The sequence below is a fragment of the Odocoileus virginianus genome, chromosome 19, assembly GCF_023699985.2.
Source record: "Odocoileus virginianus isolate 20LAN1187 ecotype Illinois chromosome 19, Ovbor_1.2, whole genome shotgun sequence".
Lineage (NCBI taxonomy): Eukaryota > Metazoa > Chordata > Mammalia > Artiodactyla > Cervidae > Odocoileus > Odocoileus virginianus.
The window spans coordinates 48,954,980-48,970,654 of record NC_069692.1 but is presented as its reverse complement, the minus strand read 5'-3'; the positions used below and the strand labels follow the sequence as shown (position 1 = coordinate 48,970,654).

The 15,675-nt window shown below is 40.6% G+C and overlaps 1 protein-coding gene across 1 annotated transcript in view; it reads left to right on the top strand.

Annotated features, from left to right (window-relative positions):
* The window catches only part of COL19A1 (collagen type XIX alpha 1 chain), a 424,857-nt gene that overhangs the window by 393,216 nt on the left and 15,966 nt on the right, over positions 1-15,675 (top strand). The window contains exons 47-48 of the mRNA XM_070450224.1: positions 636-702; positions 11,351-11,479. Coding sequence (XP_070306325.1) covers positions 636-702; positions 11,351-11,479 — 196 coding nt within the window. The remainder of the gene's footprint in view (positions 1-635; positions 703-11,350; positions 11,480-15,675) is intronic.

The following is a 15,675-nucleotide window of genomic DNA, read 5'->3' as shown; positions in this document are numbered from 1 at the left end:
GACTTCCAGTGACCCATCAGTTAAGAGTCCAGCTGCCAATGCAGGTTTAATCCCTGGTCCGGGAAGATCCCACATTCCACGAAGCAGCTAAACCCATGTACCACAACCTGTGAGCCCATGTGCCACAGCTGCTGAAGCCTGTCTACCCCAGAGCCCATGCTCCTCACCAAGAGAAGTTACCAGTGAGAAACCCGAGCACCGCCACTCAAGAGCAGTCCCCGATCACCACAAATAGAGAAAGCCCACACGAAGCAGTAAAGACCCAGTACGGCCAAAATTAAATAAATAAAAATTGTAAAAAGAAAAGAAAATTGCTGAATACAGGTTTGCTTGCAGTGTGCAAATTGCAAAATAAACTTGACCATGAAGTGGGTAAAACTTAGTAAGCTGTAGCTCATGAATGAAACATGTTAAAGAATCAGCCCAGTTAGTTCTCATCCTTTGAAGACACATGATAGAATTGGCTAGATATGGACTTTACCACTATCCAGGGATTAGTACAAAGGACAAAACTATTTTGCTTGATCAGTGGATCTCTATAGACATTTTACGCATGCATGCCAACCCACTGCTTCTCTTCTTTATTCATTTGTGCTAGGCTCTGTATTAACAGACCTTTTCTTCCTCTTCTTTAGGCTGATGTGGTTTCATTTGAAGAAATAAAGAAGTATATTAATCAAGAAGTTCTGAGGATTTTTGAAGGTGAGGTTTGCTGAGTACACATTTCTGAATTGTCCCCGCTTCCTCCTCCCCCTCTGCTGTTGACAATCTCTCCAGCAGCGTTTGTGCAAAGATGCTGTGCACTATCTGCCTTAAGAGGTGGCCTGTCCTAGCATGGGGCAGCTCAGATAGGAGCTTCTTACTCACATGGAGCTAAGTCTGCCTCCCTGTAGGTTCTCTCCTTACTCCTGGTCCGTACCCACCACCGGGAAAGGACCTTCTCTTCACACGACAGCCCTCTGAGTGAGCATCCGCAGTACCCTTCCTTAGTCTCCTCCATGGAGCAAGCGTGTCCGGTTCCCCCACGTCATCGCCCTGGAGAAACAGCCCTCGTTCTCCAGGAGTATTATGACCAGGCAGAGGAGAGTGTCTTTAGATCTAGACCAGGTTCAGTGAACCATGGCCACCAGCCCTGTCTACCTGCCTCTCGTTGTTGTTATAGCCACAAGCTAAGAATTGATTCTACCTTTTTGGCAGATGGAAGGAGGTATTTGCTTGCATGCTAAGTCGCTTCAGTCATGTCCAGCTCTTTGCGACCCTATGGACTGTAGCCTGCCAGGCTCCTCTCTCCATGGGATTTCCCAGGAGTGCATTGCCATTATCTCCTCCAGCTGTCTCTTTTGTCTCCCGCATTGGCAGGCATGTCTTTTACCACTAGTGCCACCTGGGAAGCCCATGGAAGGAGGATGCATTTCTAAATTTTTTTTTAATCAAAATAATATTTTGATGACATGCGAAATGGTCAGAAATTCAAATCTGTGTCCATAAATAGTGTCATAGGAGTGCAGTCACACTCCTTTCTTTATGTATTTTCTCTGCTCGCTTTCATGCTGGGCAGCAGGTTTAAGTATATGACAGGGACTGCGTAGCCTACCAGGCCTCAAATATTTACTTTGTGACCCTTCAGCAAGAAGGCTTTCTGACCCCTGATTTAGACACTTCAATAATGCAGCCTAAGATAGTGTTCCTTAAAAAAAACTTGTCTGTATCACACTGTTGATTCATTTTGACTTTTAAGTGAACTAACAACCCTCCATCCACCTTATAGAAACTTTAAAAAAATTGAGTTTTTCTCATTATGCTTTGTGTTCATTTGTTAAATGTAAGTGATTTTTATGTCTATTTTTACTCAACTTCAAGTGATCCTTGTACATACATTGTTCCAACCTGAAAATATCTTTTGGGATCTTGTCTTGTTGTAGGGCAGGTTGCCTGACCCTCATAACTTTGTGTCATCTCTAAATTTCATAGGTACGTCATAGTTTTTAATAGAAATGTTGAGTTAAAAGGATTAGGTCCAAACACCATTGAGTTCCTCCTGCCCATTTGTAAAGCATCTATTTAATCTATTTTAGCGAGCTCTAAATCCAAATAGTTGTCTTAAAATCTAATCCACATTTCTTTATTTACAAGGATATTACATAATTTTGTCAAATAGTTTGCAAAAATCATTTCCCTCAACTATGAGCTTAATAAGGTGAGAATTGTCTTTAGAAAATAAATCCACATTGGTTCATGGTTCCTGCTTTGCTAAGCTAAACATACATTGTTGAATTTTCCAGGGAGTAAGATTACAGGATACCCCAAGTTCATCTTAAGGCTTTCACTGCCAGCATGGAGTTATCATCTCTCCAGGAACCCTGATTATTTTAAGTAGAAATTAGTAAGACAGAACAAAATGTCAGCACTTGAGTGGACATCATCTTATTTCACCTGAGCACTAAAGAGAGAGCAGAGTAGCCCAGGGACTTAGGTTGCTTCAGTGACAAAATAGAAAACAAATGTTTTTTGAAAGGTCATGAATTCATGCTGCTGATTTCATCTTGCTGTCTACTAAGTATCTTTATCTTGCTCTGACATGATAGTTTGTAATACAATTATTCACTCTTTTTTTTTTAGTTATGAGTTTTCTCCTTGTAATTTTAATGTTGCCCTTATATATTAGAAGCTCCTTTTCTTTTTTGACTTTAGAATCAAACATCATGAAATAGGCTCCAAATTTTGCAATCCAGACATTCCCCCACAATAAGCATCCCTCAAACATCTGAAAAGGAAAAAGACATCTCAAGCTCTCATGGAAACAGTGAAAAATAATAGAGGCATAAGCAGGCCAGGTAATTTGCAAGATTCAATGCAAAAGGAAAATGCAAGTGCATTGTTCAAAAATTATTAAGAATTATAAGAAAGCAACAGCAAAACATTAGACCAAGCAGGGGCAACCTTCTGAGGGTGGAAGGTAGCACATCTGTAAAGTCAGCCCCGAAGTCAGGACACCTGAGACCTCAGGTAACATCTGTGTCTTTAGTGGCCCAGAGCCTTGAGAAGGGGAAGCCCCTAGTAGCTCAGACTGTAAAGAATCTTCTTGCAATGCAGGAGACCTGAGTTCAGTCCCTGGGTCAGAGAGATCCCCTGTAGAAGGGAATGGCAACTCACTTTAGTATTCTTGGATGGAGAATCCCATGGACAGAGGAGCCAAGGGCTGCAGTCCATAGGGTCACAAAGAGTCAAACATGACTGAGCATACCACACTCACATGCACACAAACACACGCACACACACACACACACACACACACACACACATTAGTAAGTATTATCCTGCTCTCATCTTTCAATATATCTACAGTGAAGATATTAATTTATATATGTATTTGTATACATGCTCTATACGGTCAGCAAAAACAAGACCTGGAGCTGACTGTGGCTGAGACCATGAGCTCCTTATTGCAAAATTTTGGCTTAAATTGAAGAAAGTAGGGAAAACCACTAGGCCAATCAGGTAGGACCTAAATCAAACCCCTTATGACTATACAGTGGAAGTGATGAATAAATACAAAGGATTAGATCTGTTAGACAGAGTGCCTGAAGAACTATGGACAGAGATTCATAACATTGTACAGGAGTCAGTGACCGAAACCATCCCAAAGAAAAAGAAATGCAAGAAGGCAAAGTGGTTGTCTGAGAATGCCTTGAAAACAGCTGAGAAAAGAAGAAAAGTGAAAGGCAAAGGAGAAAGGGAAAGATACACCCAACTGGATGCAGAGTCCAGAGAACAGCAAGGAGAGATAAGAAAGCCTTCTTAAGTGAACAATGCAAAGAAATAGGGGAAAGCAATAGGATGGAAAAGACTAGAGGCCTCCTCAAGAAAATTAGAGAGATCAAGGAAATAGTACCTGCAAGAATGGGCATGGGGAAGGACAGAAAGAGTAAGAACCTAACAGAAGCAGAAGATATTAAGAGGAGGTGACAAGAATGCACAGAGGAACTATACAAAAAGTCTTAATGACCTGGATTACCATGAGGATGTGATGACTTACCTAGAGCCAGACATCTGGAGTGTGAAGTCAAATGGGTCTCAAGAAACATTACAACGAACAAAGCCAGTGGAGGTGATGGAATTCCAGCTGAGTTATTTCAAATCCTAAAAGACAGTGCTGTTAAAGTGCGGCACTCAATATGTCAGCAAATTTGGAAAACTCGCAGTGGCAACAGGACTGGAAAAGGTCAGTTTACATTCCAATTCCAAAGAAGAATATTCAAATTACCATACAATTGTCCTCATTTCACATGCTCGCAAGGTAATGCTCAAAAACCCTTCAAGCTTGGCTTCAACAGTTCATGCACTGAGAACTTCCAGATGTACAAGCTGGATTCAGAAAAGGCAGAGGAACCAGAGATCAAGTTGCCAGCATCCATTGGATCATAGAAAAAGCGTGGGAATTCCAAAGTTATCTGCCTCATTGACTACAGTAAAGCCTTTGTGTGGATCACAACAAACTGGAAAGTTCTTAAAGGTATGGAACTATCAGACCACCTTACTTGCCTCCTGAGGAACTTGTATACTTTGGTAATGAGTCTCCTTACCAAAGCCCCAAAACCGAGAAGGGAATGTCCTCATCTCTGGTCTTGAAAGAAGCTCCTGCCGTTATGTGCAGTTCTGAGAATAATAAACCACCTTTCTTGTTGGCTTTTCCTTTCTCTTCCCCCAGGGCTGAGCCAGGGCAACCTCCAGGATCTCGTCCTCGCCAGGCTCCACTCTGCAACCCCCAAAACTGACCAGCAGGAGAGACAGCAGCCTTGACGCCTCTCTTCTGCCTCACGTCAGGCCTGGGGTGATGGTTTTGGGGTTTTGTTTCTTGGGTTTTTTTCTTTTTGGCCATGCTGGGTTTTCAGTGCATCACGCTGGCTCTCTGGTTGTGGCACATGGGCTAGGTTGCCCCACAGCAGGTGGGATCTTAGTTCCCTGACCAGGGATCGAACTTGCATTCCCTGCATTAGGAGGTGGATTCTTAACCACTGGAACACCAGGAAAGTTCCAGGCCTGGGATGTAGCTGGGCCCTGGGACCTTGACTGTGGTCAGAAGGAAGGAAGTGGCTCCAGCCCGGCCCAGCAGGTAGACTGAGCGCAAAAGCACAGTCCCTCTGGGTCCTCCTGACACAAGCTCCCTCCTCCAGCTGAGAAAGACCCAGCCCACCTTTCCTGGGGACCAGCCTGGAGGCTCTGGGGCTCCAGGGCGGCTGTGATCACGCCCCTCTGATGAGCGTGACCTATTTGGACAATAATCCCTCTGTTCCCCCAGACAAGCCAATTCCTCTGCTCCCTCTTCCTGTTATTGCAGAGGGGAGGGGGCTGTTTCCCCCACTTCCAGGCTCCAGAACTGAGCTGAGTCAGGAGAAGAAGCAACAGTTAGAACTGGACATGGAACAACGGACTGCTTCAAAATTGGGAAAGGAGAATATCAAGCCTGTATCTTGTCACCCTGCTTATTTAACTTATATGCACAGTACATCATGTGAAATGCTGGGCTGGATGACTCACAAACTGGAATCAAGATTTCCAGGAGAAATATTGACAACCTCAGAGAAGTAGATGATAACCACTCTAATGGCAGAAAGCGAACAGGAACTAAAGAGTCTATTGATGAAGGTGAAAGAGGAGAGTGAAAAGCTGGCTTAAAATTCAGCATTCAAAAAACGAAGATCATGGCATCTGGTCCCATCACTTCATGGCAAATAGATGGGGAAACAATGGAAACAGTGACAGACTTTATTTTCTTAGGCTCCAAAATCACTGCAGACAGTGACTGCAGCCATGAAATTAAAAGGTGCTTGCTCCTTGGAAGAAAAACTATTACAAACCTAGACAGTGTATTAAAAAAAACAAAAGACATCACTTTGCCAACAAAGGTCCGTAGAGTCAAAGCTATGGTTTTTCCAGGAGTCATGTACAGATGTGAGAGTTGGACCATAAAGTAGACTGATCACTGAATTGACCCTTTTGAACTGTGGTGTTGGAGAAGACCCTTGAGAGTCCCTTAGACTGCATGGAGATCAAGCCAGTCAATTCCAAAGGAAATCAGTCCTGAATATTCACTGAAAGGACTGATGCTAAAGGTGAAATTCCAATACTTTGGCCACCTGATGTGAAGAGCTGACTTATTGGAAAAGACCCTGATGATCGGAAAGATTGAAGGCAAGAGGGAAGGGGATGTCAGAGGATGAGATGGTTAGATGGCATCACTGACTCAATGGACTTGAGTTTGAGCAAACTCCAGGAGATAGAGAAGGACAGGGAAGCCTGGTGTGCCGCGCTTCATGTGGTCACAAAGAGTCGAACACGACCTAGGGACTGAACAACAACCACAAATTTGTGTATATACATATCATCTCATAGGTAGACAAAATTGGAGATGTAATTTTTAAAAATACTTGCCACATCATAGTCTCTGTTTCTTGCACTCTGCTTCTTTCAGTTTGTTTAGGTCTATCATACAACTTAGAGGGTTCCCTCGGCACCAGTCATCCTTAGCCATCTGCTCATACAAAAGCATGGGTTCTAGAAAAAACTGATGGACTATTAGGAGTGAATGGTGGTGTTGCCAACCATGAGCTTTACTGTAGGTAGTCTAGTTGGGTTTTTTTAATTGCAGGACCCTCAACTTCAGTGTCTTGAAGTCTCATTCTGATCAGATTCCCCAGAGGAAACATTTGCGTTACCTGCCTGGCTGCTACCATCTGGGGAGCAGGGTAGGAGGCTCCTGCTGGGGCCTCAGCTGCAAGCACTGCAGTTTCCATCTCTTCTCCTTGTTCTCATTCTGGAAGCCTCAACACAGTCTGTGGTCTTCCGTGCAGAGATGGTCTGTTTGCGCTTTTCAGATAATAAACCTTCAGGCTGAAATTGGGAAGGGGCAGTGAGCCAGCTGCACAAGCAGAGAAGGGGATTTCTAAGACCATTTCCTAAACAGGCTTCCAACCAATCTCCCTCATTTCAGTTCCCCTCCTTCACCCTCACTTCCACATGTAACTCATGCAGTCAATTCTAAATATTTTAAAGATTTTATGGTTTGACACAGGCTGTCCCTCAGCTTCCAGTGCAAAGATTTGATTTTCGTGAGTCTGTGAAGTTATGCACACTCCACCATCTGAGAGCTTCCAGAGTTTAATGTCATCTCCTTTCATGATGTCATTCTCCTATTCTCATGGTTTTATGCCTTTAAAAATAATTTACCATTGTTTTTGTAGGGATGTAAGAAATAGTTAAAGCAGACACATGTGTTCAATCTACCATCTTTACTCATAATAACATTTCAAAGCAACAAAGGTAACAAAGGATTAGATCCAGCCAGAGTTAGATATAGCAATAACAACCCTTGAGTCATGATGAGCCCCTGAGCGAATATGAAGCCACCAAATGATACTGCTGAATTAACAGTTAACATGAAACTGGAAAATCATTCTTAAGATATGAAAGGAAATTGCTCTTCTGATATTTTTGTTCATTAGGAGATTACTGTATTTAATTTTGGTTTCCACATTTAAGAGATACATGGAAAGCCCCAGAGTAGTAGAACCAAAACGTGATTTATAGAACAGATTACCAAGCCTATGAATAAAAGTTACTTAACCTGAAGGCCAAGATGTAACAATATTATCAAATTGATGACTGATTTCCCAAGGGAAATCACTCAGTAACTAGTCTCTGTTTCCATAATGGAGTAACATAAGAAAATAAATTGAAGCTCTATCAAGAAAATGGGCAATTAAACATTTGAATGGGCTTTAGGAGAAAAAGATGGATCTCTCTTTGAAAATATTTACAAATTCTATCTCTGAAATAGAAGGTAGACCATGGGTTAGATGTCTGAGTGTCCCTTCCTTCTCTGTCTTAGGTACTTTATCACCACATTAATATTTGTGTCTGCTTGATATTAACGAGCCCTTTCTCCAAGGAAGGCCCGCCCCTGGTCTCATCTGTTAGAATGACCGCTATGACTGCTGTGGGTTTGCCTTGGCAGACAGGCTCTGTGTGTCTGCTTTATGCATGCGCCTATCCAGACTCTTTAGTTTCCTGCCTCATTAGAAAGTGCAGCCAAAAACAGTTTATTGACCAAAGATCCGTGAAAACAGAGGAAAAACAATTAAGAATACAGGCCTTTATAATTTATTTACTGGCTCAGAAATGTATTACTTAAAATTATAGAGCATTAGAGTGTGGTTCAGAGGAAGTAATTACTCTTATGCTAAATGACTCTTCCTGAGCGTTTCTTAAAGCTAGATAATTTACAGCAGAAGTAATTATTTAAAAAATTATTGATGCCCTGTAAATAAATTCTTCAGTACCATTTTTCTAGATTCTGTATACATGTGTTAGAATACAACAGTGGAGAAGCAGGCATAGAGAATAGACTTATGGACATGGGGAGAGGGGAGGAGAGGGTGAGATGTATGGGAGGAATAACATGGAAACTTACATGACCATATGTAAAATAGATGGCCAACAGGAATTTCCTGCATGTCTCAGAAAGCTCAAACAGGGGCTCTGTATCAACCTAGTGGGGTGGGGTGGGGAGGGAGATGGGGGGAGGTTCATGAGGGAGGGGGTATATGTATCCCTATGGCTGAGTCATGTTGAGGTTTGACAGAAAACAGCAAAATTCTGTAAAGCAATTATCTTTCAATAAAAAACAATAATAAACTAAAAAAATACATCGGGATGGGGATGTAGTTGGGAGGGGCGTTCAGGATGGGGGACACATATACAGAGTGGCTGATTCATGTCAACATATGGCAACAGCCACCACAATATTGTAAAGTAATTAGCCTCCAATTAAAATAAATTAATTTTTAAAAATTTAAAAAAAACTTTTCCTGAAAATATTTAAAAGCACCAAAAGCAAAGTAGTTGTAAATTCAATTCATATGTTAAAGAGGAAGAAGTAGTGATAGGAATATTTTGTTTAGACATTGAAGGCATTCAGAGAGGTATGTCTCAAATTAAGAAAAATTGTACTGAAGTATATATCTATCTTTTAAGTGCAAAACAATAACTAATATGCAAAGTTTCAAGCTGTAAACATTGAATTTCATATTTTTATAAAGTACTCAGTTTACAATTAAAGATATTCTATCTGTATTTAATGGGATGATTTGCAAAACTATATATATATATATAAATTGCAAATTTGTTTTATATACTGTTACTCAAAACAGATGTATTCACAGCAACCAAACATGGCCCAGATAGAAAGGTAATGAAAAGTGTTATGGAAAGTCAGTGAGTTAATGTCACTTTTAGAGATGAGCTATCAGTCCCCTTTGGCCCCCTTCATCACAGTCAGTAAATCTTCCCTGGAGATTCTGGTCCTGCGGATGCTGTCCTGTTTCCCTTCTGGCTTTTTTTGATTTCAGATGTGAGTGTAGGGTGATTACTCTTTCGGTAAGTACAGCTAATACTCCATGTTTGTTGGGGCTTTTTCTTTAATAATTCTATTTGAAAATAATTTTGCTTTACTTCCTAAACAGTGTGTGGACCTACATTTTTTAAACAAAATTTCTCATTGAAAGCCCACTGAAAAATAGGTTACTCAAGAGTAACTTGTTCTTTATCAAAAATTTATAAAACAGACGTATCTGTTGAAGTGAAAAGTATCTTCCAAGTTTAAATAAAACTACACTGAGTGAAAAGTCTGGAGAAAGCTGAGGTACCTCTTTACAGGTCTCTGTGATTTGGCCCTTGTTTTTCCCAGCTGGCAGCTATGGATTCTAATGTGTTACATTTTGTCCTTACTTGCAAAATTTACACTAGTGTAATCAGTAAAACACTTGTCTGGAATTTTTCACATGAAAGATTCATTTCTTAATACTTATTAGCTGTATCTTCAAAAAATTGTGGTTAGTTTCACAATTGAAATCATTTGAATTTGCTTTTTAAAGAAAATACATGAAAAGAATACTGTTTCTTTTTCTCATAGCAAGGATATGCCCTCCTCCAGTTTTCTGATTTAAATCTAGCTGTGTATGTATTAGGTTTGTTAAATATGAGCTCTGTAACTGTGTTACCCACTCGGTCACTTCTGACTCAGACACTGGACTACAGCCGCAGGCTCCTCTGTCCATGGCCTTCTCCTCGCAAGAATACCGGAGTGGGTAGCTGTTCCCTTCTCCAGGCCATCTTCCCAATGACATAGTGGTAAAATATTGAACATGCTTCTGAGGTGAAATTTAAATAATGGTCTATGTGATATTAATAACCAAGAATTCTATAATAATAAGTATAACTGTGACTTGATTATTAGAAAAATAATTCTGAAAATAATTATATGACAGATTTATAGTCATAAAATAAAGCTTATCAGCAGGTAATCATTATAGTGCATGGGACTTATAAAAACATAGATAATACCATATGAGTTACCTATTGCTACATAAGAAAGTTTCTCAGAACTTCAGTGGCTTAAAACAACAGTGGTTATCATCACACATTTTTTCTGGGTCAGGGACTTCCTGAATTGCTTAGTTGTGTGGTTCGGACTCAGTCTGTCATGAATTATGTTCAGAGTGCCAGCTTACGTCCCCTGCGGGCTTGGCTGGGGCTGGGAGAGACATGTCCAGGCTCAGTCATGTGGCTATTGGCAGATGGCTTCAGTTCACCCCATGTAGGTCTGTTTGTGTCCTCAGGATGTGGCAGCTGGCTTCCCTCAGAATGAGAAGCTAAGAGAGAATGCAGCCAGGAAGTCAGCAGCCTTTATGAATTAGTCTCCCTACTTGCCTTTTTCCTATTCATTAAAAGTAAAAGAAAGTCCAGCCCACACTCTGTAATAGGAGGATGAGGCTCCACCTAATTCCACTCATGGGGTCGCAAAGAGTCGGACACGACCGAGCAACTGAACTGAACTGAACTGAATTCCACCTGGAAGGGAGTGTCAAAGACTTTATCAGCATATTTTAAATCACCACAGGCACGTTAACAGTATTGCTGGAAAGAGGCTTAAATTTATTATAACAACCATTTTTTGAATACAAACCTGAGTTCTCTCCACAAGTCACCACAGAGGTTAACCAGGCTCTAGGACGTTGCCCACTAGGTCAGCAACATCTCTGAATCACTGAAGGACCTCAGAGCCTCTCATTGTCACAACTTACCTGTCTTCATGTTGAAGCAACCTTGTACAACTGTTTTACTTGAACAATCAAAAGAACTCTTAGCAATCAGACCACTTGGTAAACTAGACGTACATAAATTGAAAACCAAATCAATTTTTGTTGAATTTCATGAGAAACAAATTTGAAAACTTTTGACATACAAAGTATTTCTGTAACATGATGTATTATTTTTCCTTTCATCAATGAAGAGAGGATGGCTGTGTTCCTATCCCAGCTCAAGCTCCCAGCAGCAATGCTGGCTGCTCAAGCTCATGGGAGGCCTGGGCCTCCAGGCAAGGATGGGTTACCTGGACCTCCTGGAGACCCTGGACCCCAAGGTAAGTCTTCAAGGACAATATTTGTTTACCAGCTATTTCACTCTCAGTATATATAACATGCTAATCACAGTTAAGTCAACAATTATGCATATTAATATACAATTTTTGTTGTTTATTTGCTGTCATATCCAACTCTTTTGCAACCTCATTTCCTTCTCCAGAATATACGTTAAAAATATGTATTAATACATCAAAAATATGTAAATAGATTATATATATTTGGTATATATTTTTTATAAATTTGTTTGTACTATACATGTAATATAGGATATCTTGTTAGTATTTGACATTCCAGAAATAGATTTTTAACTATTACTCATTCAAACTTAAAGCTGATCATTATCTGCTAATCTAAATGTATTTAATAATTTTGCTATGATAATAACAGCAATAATATGTCATTATTTATCATTATTAACTCAGGTGTCTCCTCAACGTTTGCACAGTATCTCCTTTTCAGTTCAGATCAGTTCAGTCACTCAGTCATGTCCGACTCTTTGCAACCCCATGGACTGCAGCACACCGAGCTTCCCTGTCCATCACCAACTCCCAGAGTTTACTCATACTCATGTCCACTGAGTCGGTGATGCCATCCAACCATCTCATCCTGTCGACCCCTTCTTCTCCCAGCTTCAATCTTTCTCAGCATCAGGGTCTTTTCCAATGAGTCAGTTCTTCGCATCAGGTGGACAAACTATTGGAGTTTCAGCTTCAGCATCAGTCCTTCCAGTGAATATTCAGGACTGATTTCCTTTAGGATGGACTGGTTGGATCTCCTTGCTAGCCAAGGAGCTCTCAAGAGTCTTCGCCAACATCACAGTTCAAAAGCATCAATTCTTCAGTGCTCAGCTTTCTTTATAGTCCAACTCTCACATCCATCATGACTACTGGAAAAACCATACTTTGACTAGATGGACCTTTATTGTCAGAGTAATGTCTCTGCTTTTTAATATGCCATCTGGGTTGGTCATAACTTTTCTTCCAAGGAGCAAGTGTCTTTTAATTTCATGGGTGCAGTCACCATCTGCAGTGATTTTGGAGCCCTCCCCCACCAAAAAAAAAAGTCTGCCGCTGTTTCCACTGTTTCCCCAGCTATCTGCCATGAAGTGATGGGACCAGATGCCATGATCTTAGTTTTCTGAATGTTTAGCTTAAAGCTAACTTTTTCACTCTCCTCTTTCATGTTCATCAAGAGGCTTTTTAGTTTCTCTTCACTTTTTGCCATAAGTGTGGTGTCATCTGCATATATGAGGTTATTGATATTTCTCCTGGCAGTCTTGATTCCAGCTTGTACTTTATCCAGTCTGGCTTTTCTCATGATGTACTCTGCATGTAAGTTAAATAAACAGGGTGACAGTATACAGCCTTGATGTACTCGTTTCCCGATTTAGAACCAGTCTGTAGTTCCATGTCCAGTTCAAACTGTTGCTTCTTGACCTGCATACAGATTTCTCAGGAGGCAGCTCAGGTGATCTGGCATCCCCATCTCTTGAAGAATTTTCCACAGTTTGTTGTGATCCACACAGTCAAAGGCTTTGACATAGTCAGTAAAGCAGAAGTAGATGTTTTTCTGGAACCCTCTTGCTTTTTCAGTGATCCAACGGATGACAATTTTATCTCTGTTTCCTCTGCCTTTTCTGAATGCAGCTTGAACACCTGGAAGTTCACGGTTCACATATTGCTGAAGTCTGGCTTGGAGAATTTTGAGCATTACTTTGCTAGTGTGTGAGATGAGTGCAATTGTGAGGTAGTTTGAGCATTCTTTGCCATTGCCTTTCTTTGGGATTGGAGTGAAAACTGACTTTTTCCAGTCCTGTGGCCACTGCTGAGTTTTCCAAATTTGCTGGCATATTGAGTGCAGCACTTTCACAGCATCATCTTTCAGGATTTGAAATAGCTCAACTAGAATTCCATCACCTCCACTAGCTTTGTTTGTACTGATGCTTCCTCAGGCCCAATTGACTTCACATTCCAGGATGTCTGGTTCTAGGTGAGTGATCACACCATTATAGTTATCTGGGTCGTGAAGATCTTTTTTGTATAGTTCTTCTATGTATTCTTGCCTATAGTTTATTTTGCCCATAGTTTATTATGCCTGTAGTTGCATGAAATGTTTCCTTGGTATCTCTAATTTTCTTGAAGAGATCTCTAGTCTTTCCCATTCTATTGTTTTCCTTTATTTCTTTGCATTGATCACTGAAGAAGGCTTTCTTATCTCTCCTTGCTATTCTTTGGAACTCTGCATTCAAATGGGTATATCTTTCCTTTTCTCCTTTGATTTTTGCTTCTCTTCTTTTCACAGCTATTTGTAAGTCCTCCTCAAACAACCATTTTGACTTTTTGCATTTCTTTTCCTTGGGGATGGTCTTGATCCCTGCTTCCTGTACAATGTCATGAACCTCTGTCCATAGATTTTTAGGCACTCTGTCTACTAGATCTAATTCCTTGAATCTATTTGACACTTCCACTCTATAACCATAAGGAATTTGATTTGGGTCATACCTGAATGGTCTAGTGGCTTTCCCTACTTTCTTCAACTTAAATCTGAATTTGGCAATAAGGAGTTCATGATCTGAGCCACAGTCAGCTCCTGGTCATGTTTTTGTTGACTGTATAGAGGTTCTCCATCTTTGGATGCAAAGAATATAATCAATCTGATTTCGGTATTGACTATCTGGTGATGTCCATGTGTAGAGTCTTCTCTTGAGTTGTTGGAAGGGGGTGTTTGCTATGACCAGTGCGTTCTCTTGGCAAAACTCTATCAGCCTTTGCCCTGCATCATTCTGTACTCCATGGCCAAATTTGCCTGTTACTCCAGGTGTTTCTTGACTTCCTACTTTTGCATTCCAAAAATTCAGTCCAAAAAACTTTTGCACTACGGGATTTGTTTTTAAGAAATATTTGCCTGTAGTCATGCTGTATTTATAATCCTGTCAAAAGACACCAGGAAACCTTATTATAGAAAAGAGAAGGGCTACTGGTCAATTCGTGGTGCCTAACCACAGCTGACAGGAACTGAAGGGTTTTTCTCTGGTAGATAAATAGATTGAAGTACTCAGAATATGCAGTTATGAGTGTAACTTCAAAGTTTTGCTCGCTCAATTTAAAAGTTTTTTCAAAAAGGAAAAAATATGCATATAAAACTGCTACCCTCTGCATGATGGATGATTATAAAAAACTACTGTTACCCTAGAGACCATGGAAGCTCAGAGACTGTCAACTGAATCAGTCCTCTTCTTGACACAGTGTGACTGAATCTGAGGAAAAGCTGAAGTGAGAAACCCAGCATAGAAGAGACAGAATGTGGGCCTGAGCGAGACACCAGGTGTTCTGCCCACACGCAAATTCTGTTTGATGATGGCTCTTCAGAACTTTCTAAAAAGGACATTTTTCCAGTGTTTTTCAGGAAAAAATCCCATTTCATTTGAAATGACATAGTTTGGTTTGAGACATGCACTATAGAAAGAGACTTTTATTGTCTCATTATCTATAAGAAAGGACAGAAATTTAAAGGGGTTTTATAGAATTTTCTTGACTTATCAGAGAAGCTGGAGCATGTGGAGAGCAATGAGAAATTGACATGAGACTTCAAGCATGCCCGGCAGATATTATGGGGTGGTTCCAGGCCATTACCAGGAAGTGGACATCGCAGTGAATCAAGTCGTGTGAATTTTCTGGTTTCTCAGTGCATGCGAAAGTTGTGCTTGTACTATTCTGTAGCTTGTTAGGCATGCAATAGTATTATATCTAAAAAAAAAAACACGTATACTTTAATTAGCAGTTACTTCATTACTGAAATCTGCTAACTGTCCTCTGAGCCTTTAGCTCTTCGTAATCTTCTTCTCGGCGGAGTGTCTTGTCTCCATGTTGGTGGCTGATGACTGATCAGGGTCCTACCTAGGACCCACTGTAGGTTGCTGAAGCGTGGGGTGGCTGTGGCAATTTCTTAAAATAAGCCAATGATGAATTTTGCTGCATCAACTGACTCTTTTCACAAACAATGTTTCTGTAACAGCAGTGCTGTTTGATAGCATTTTGTCCATACTTGAAGTTGGAGTCAATCCTCTCAAAATTCTGCTGCTGTTTTATCAACTAAGTTTATGCACTATTCTAAATCCTTTGTTGTCCTTTCAACAAGCTTCACTGCAGCTTTACCAGGAGTAAATTCTATCTCAAGAAACCACTTTCTTTGCTCA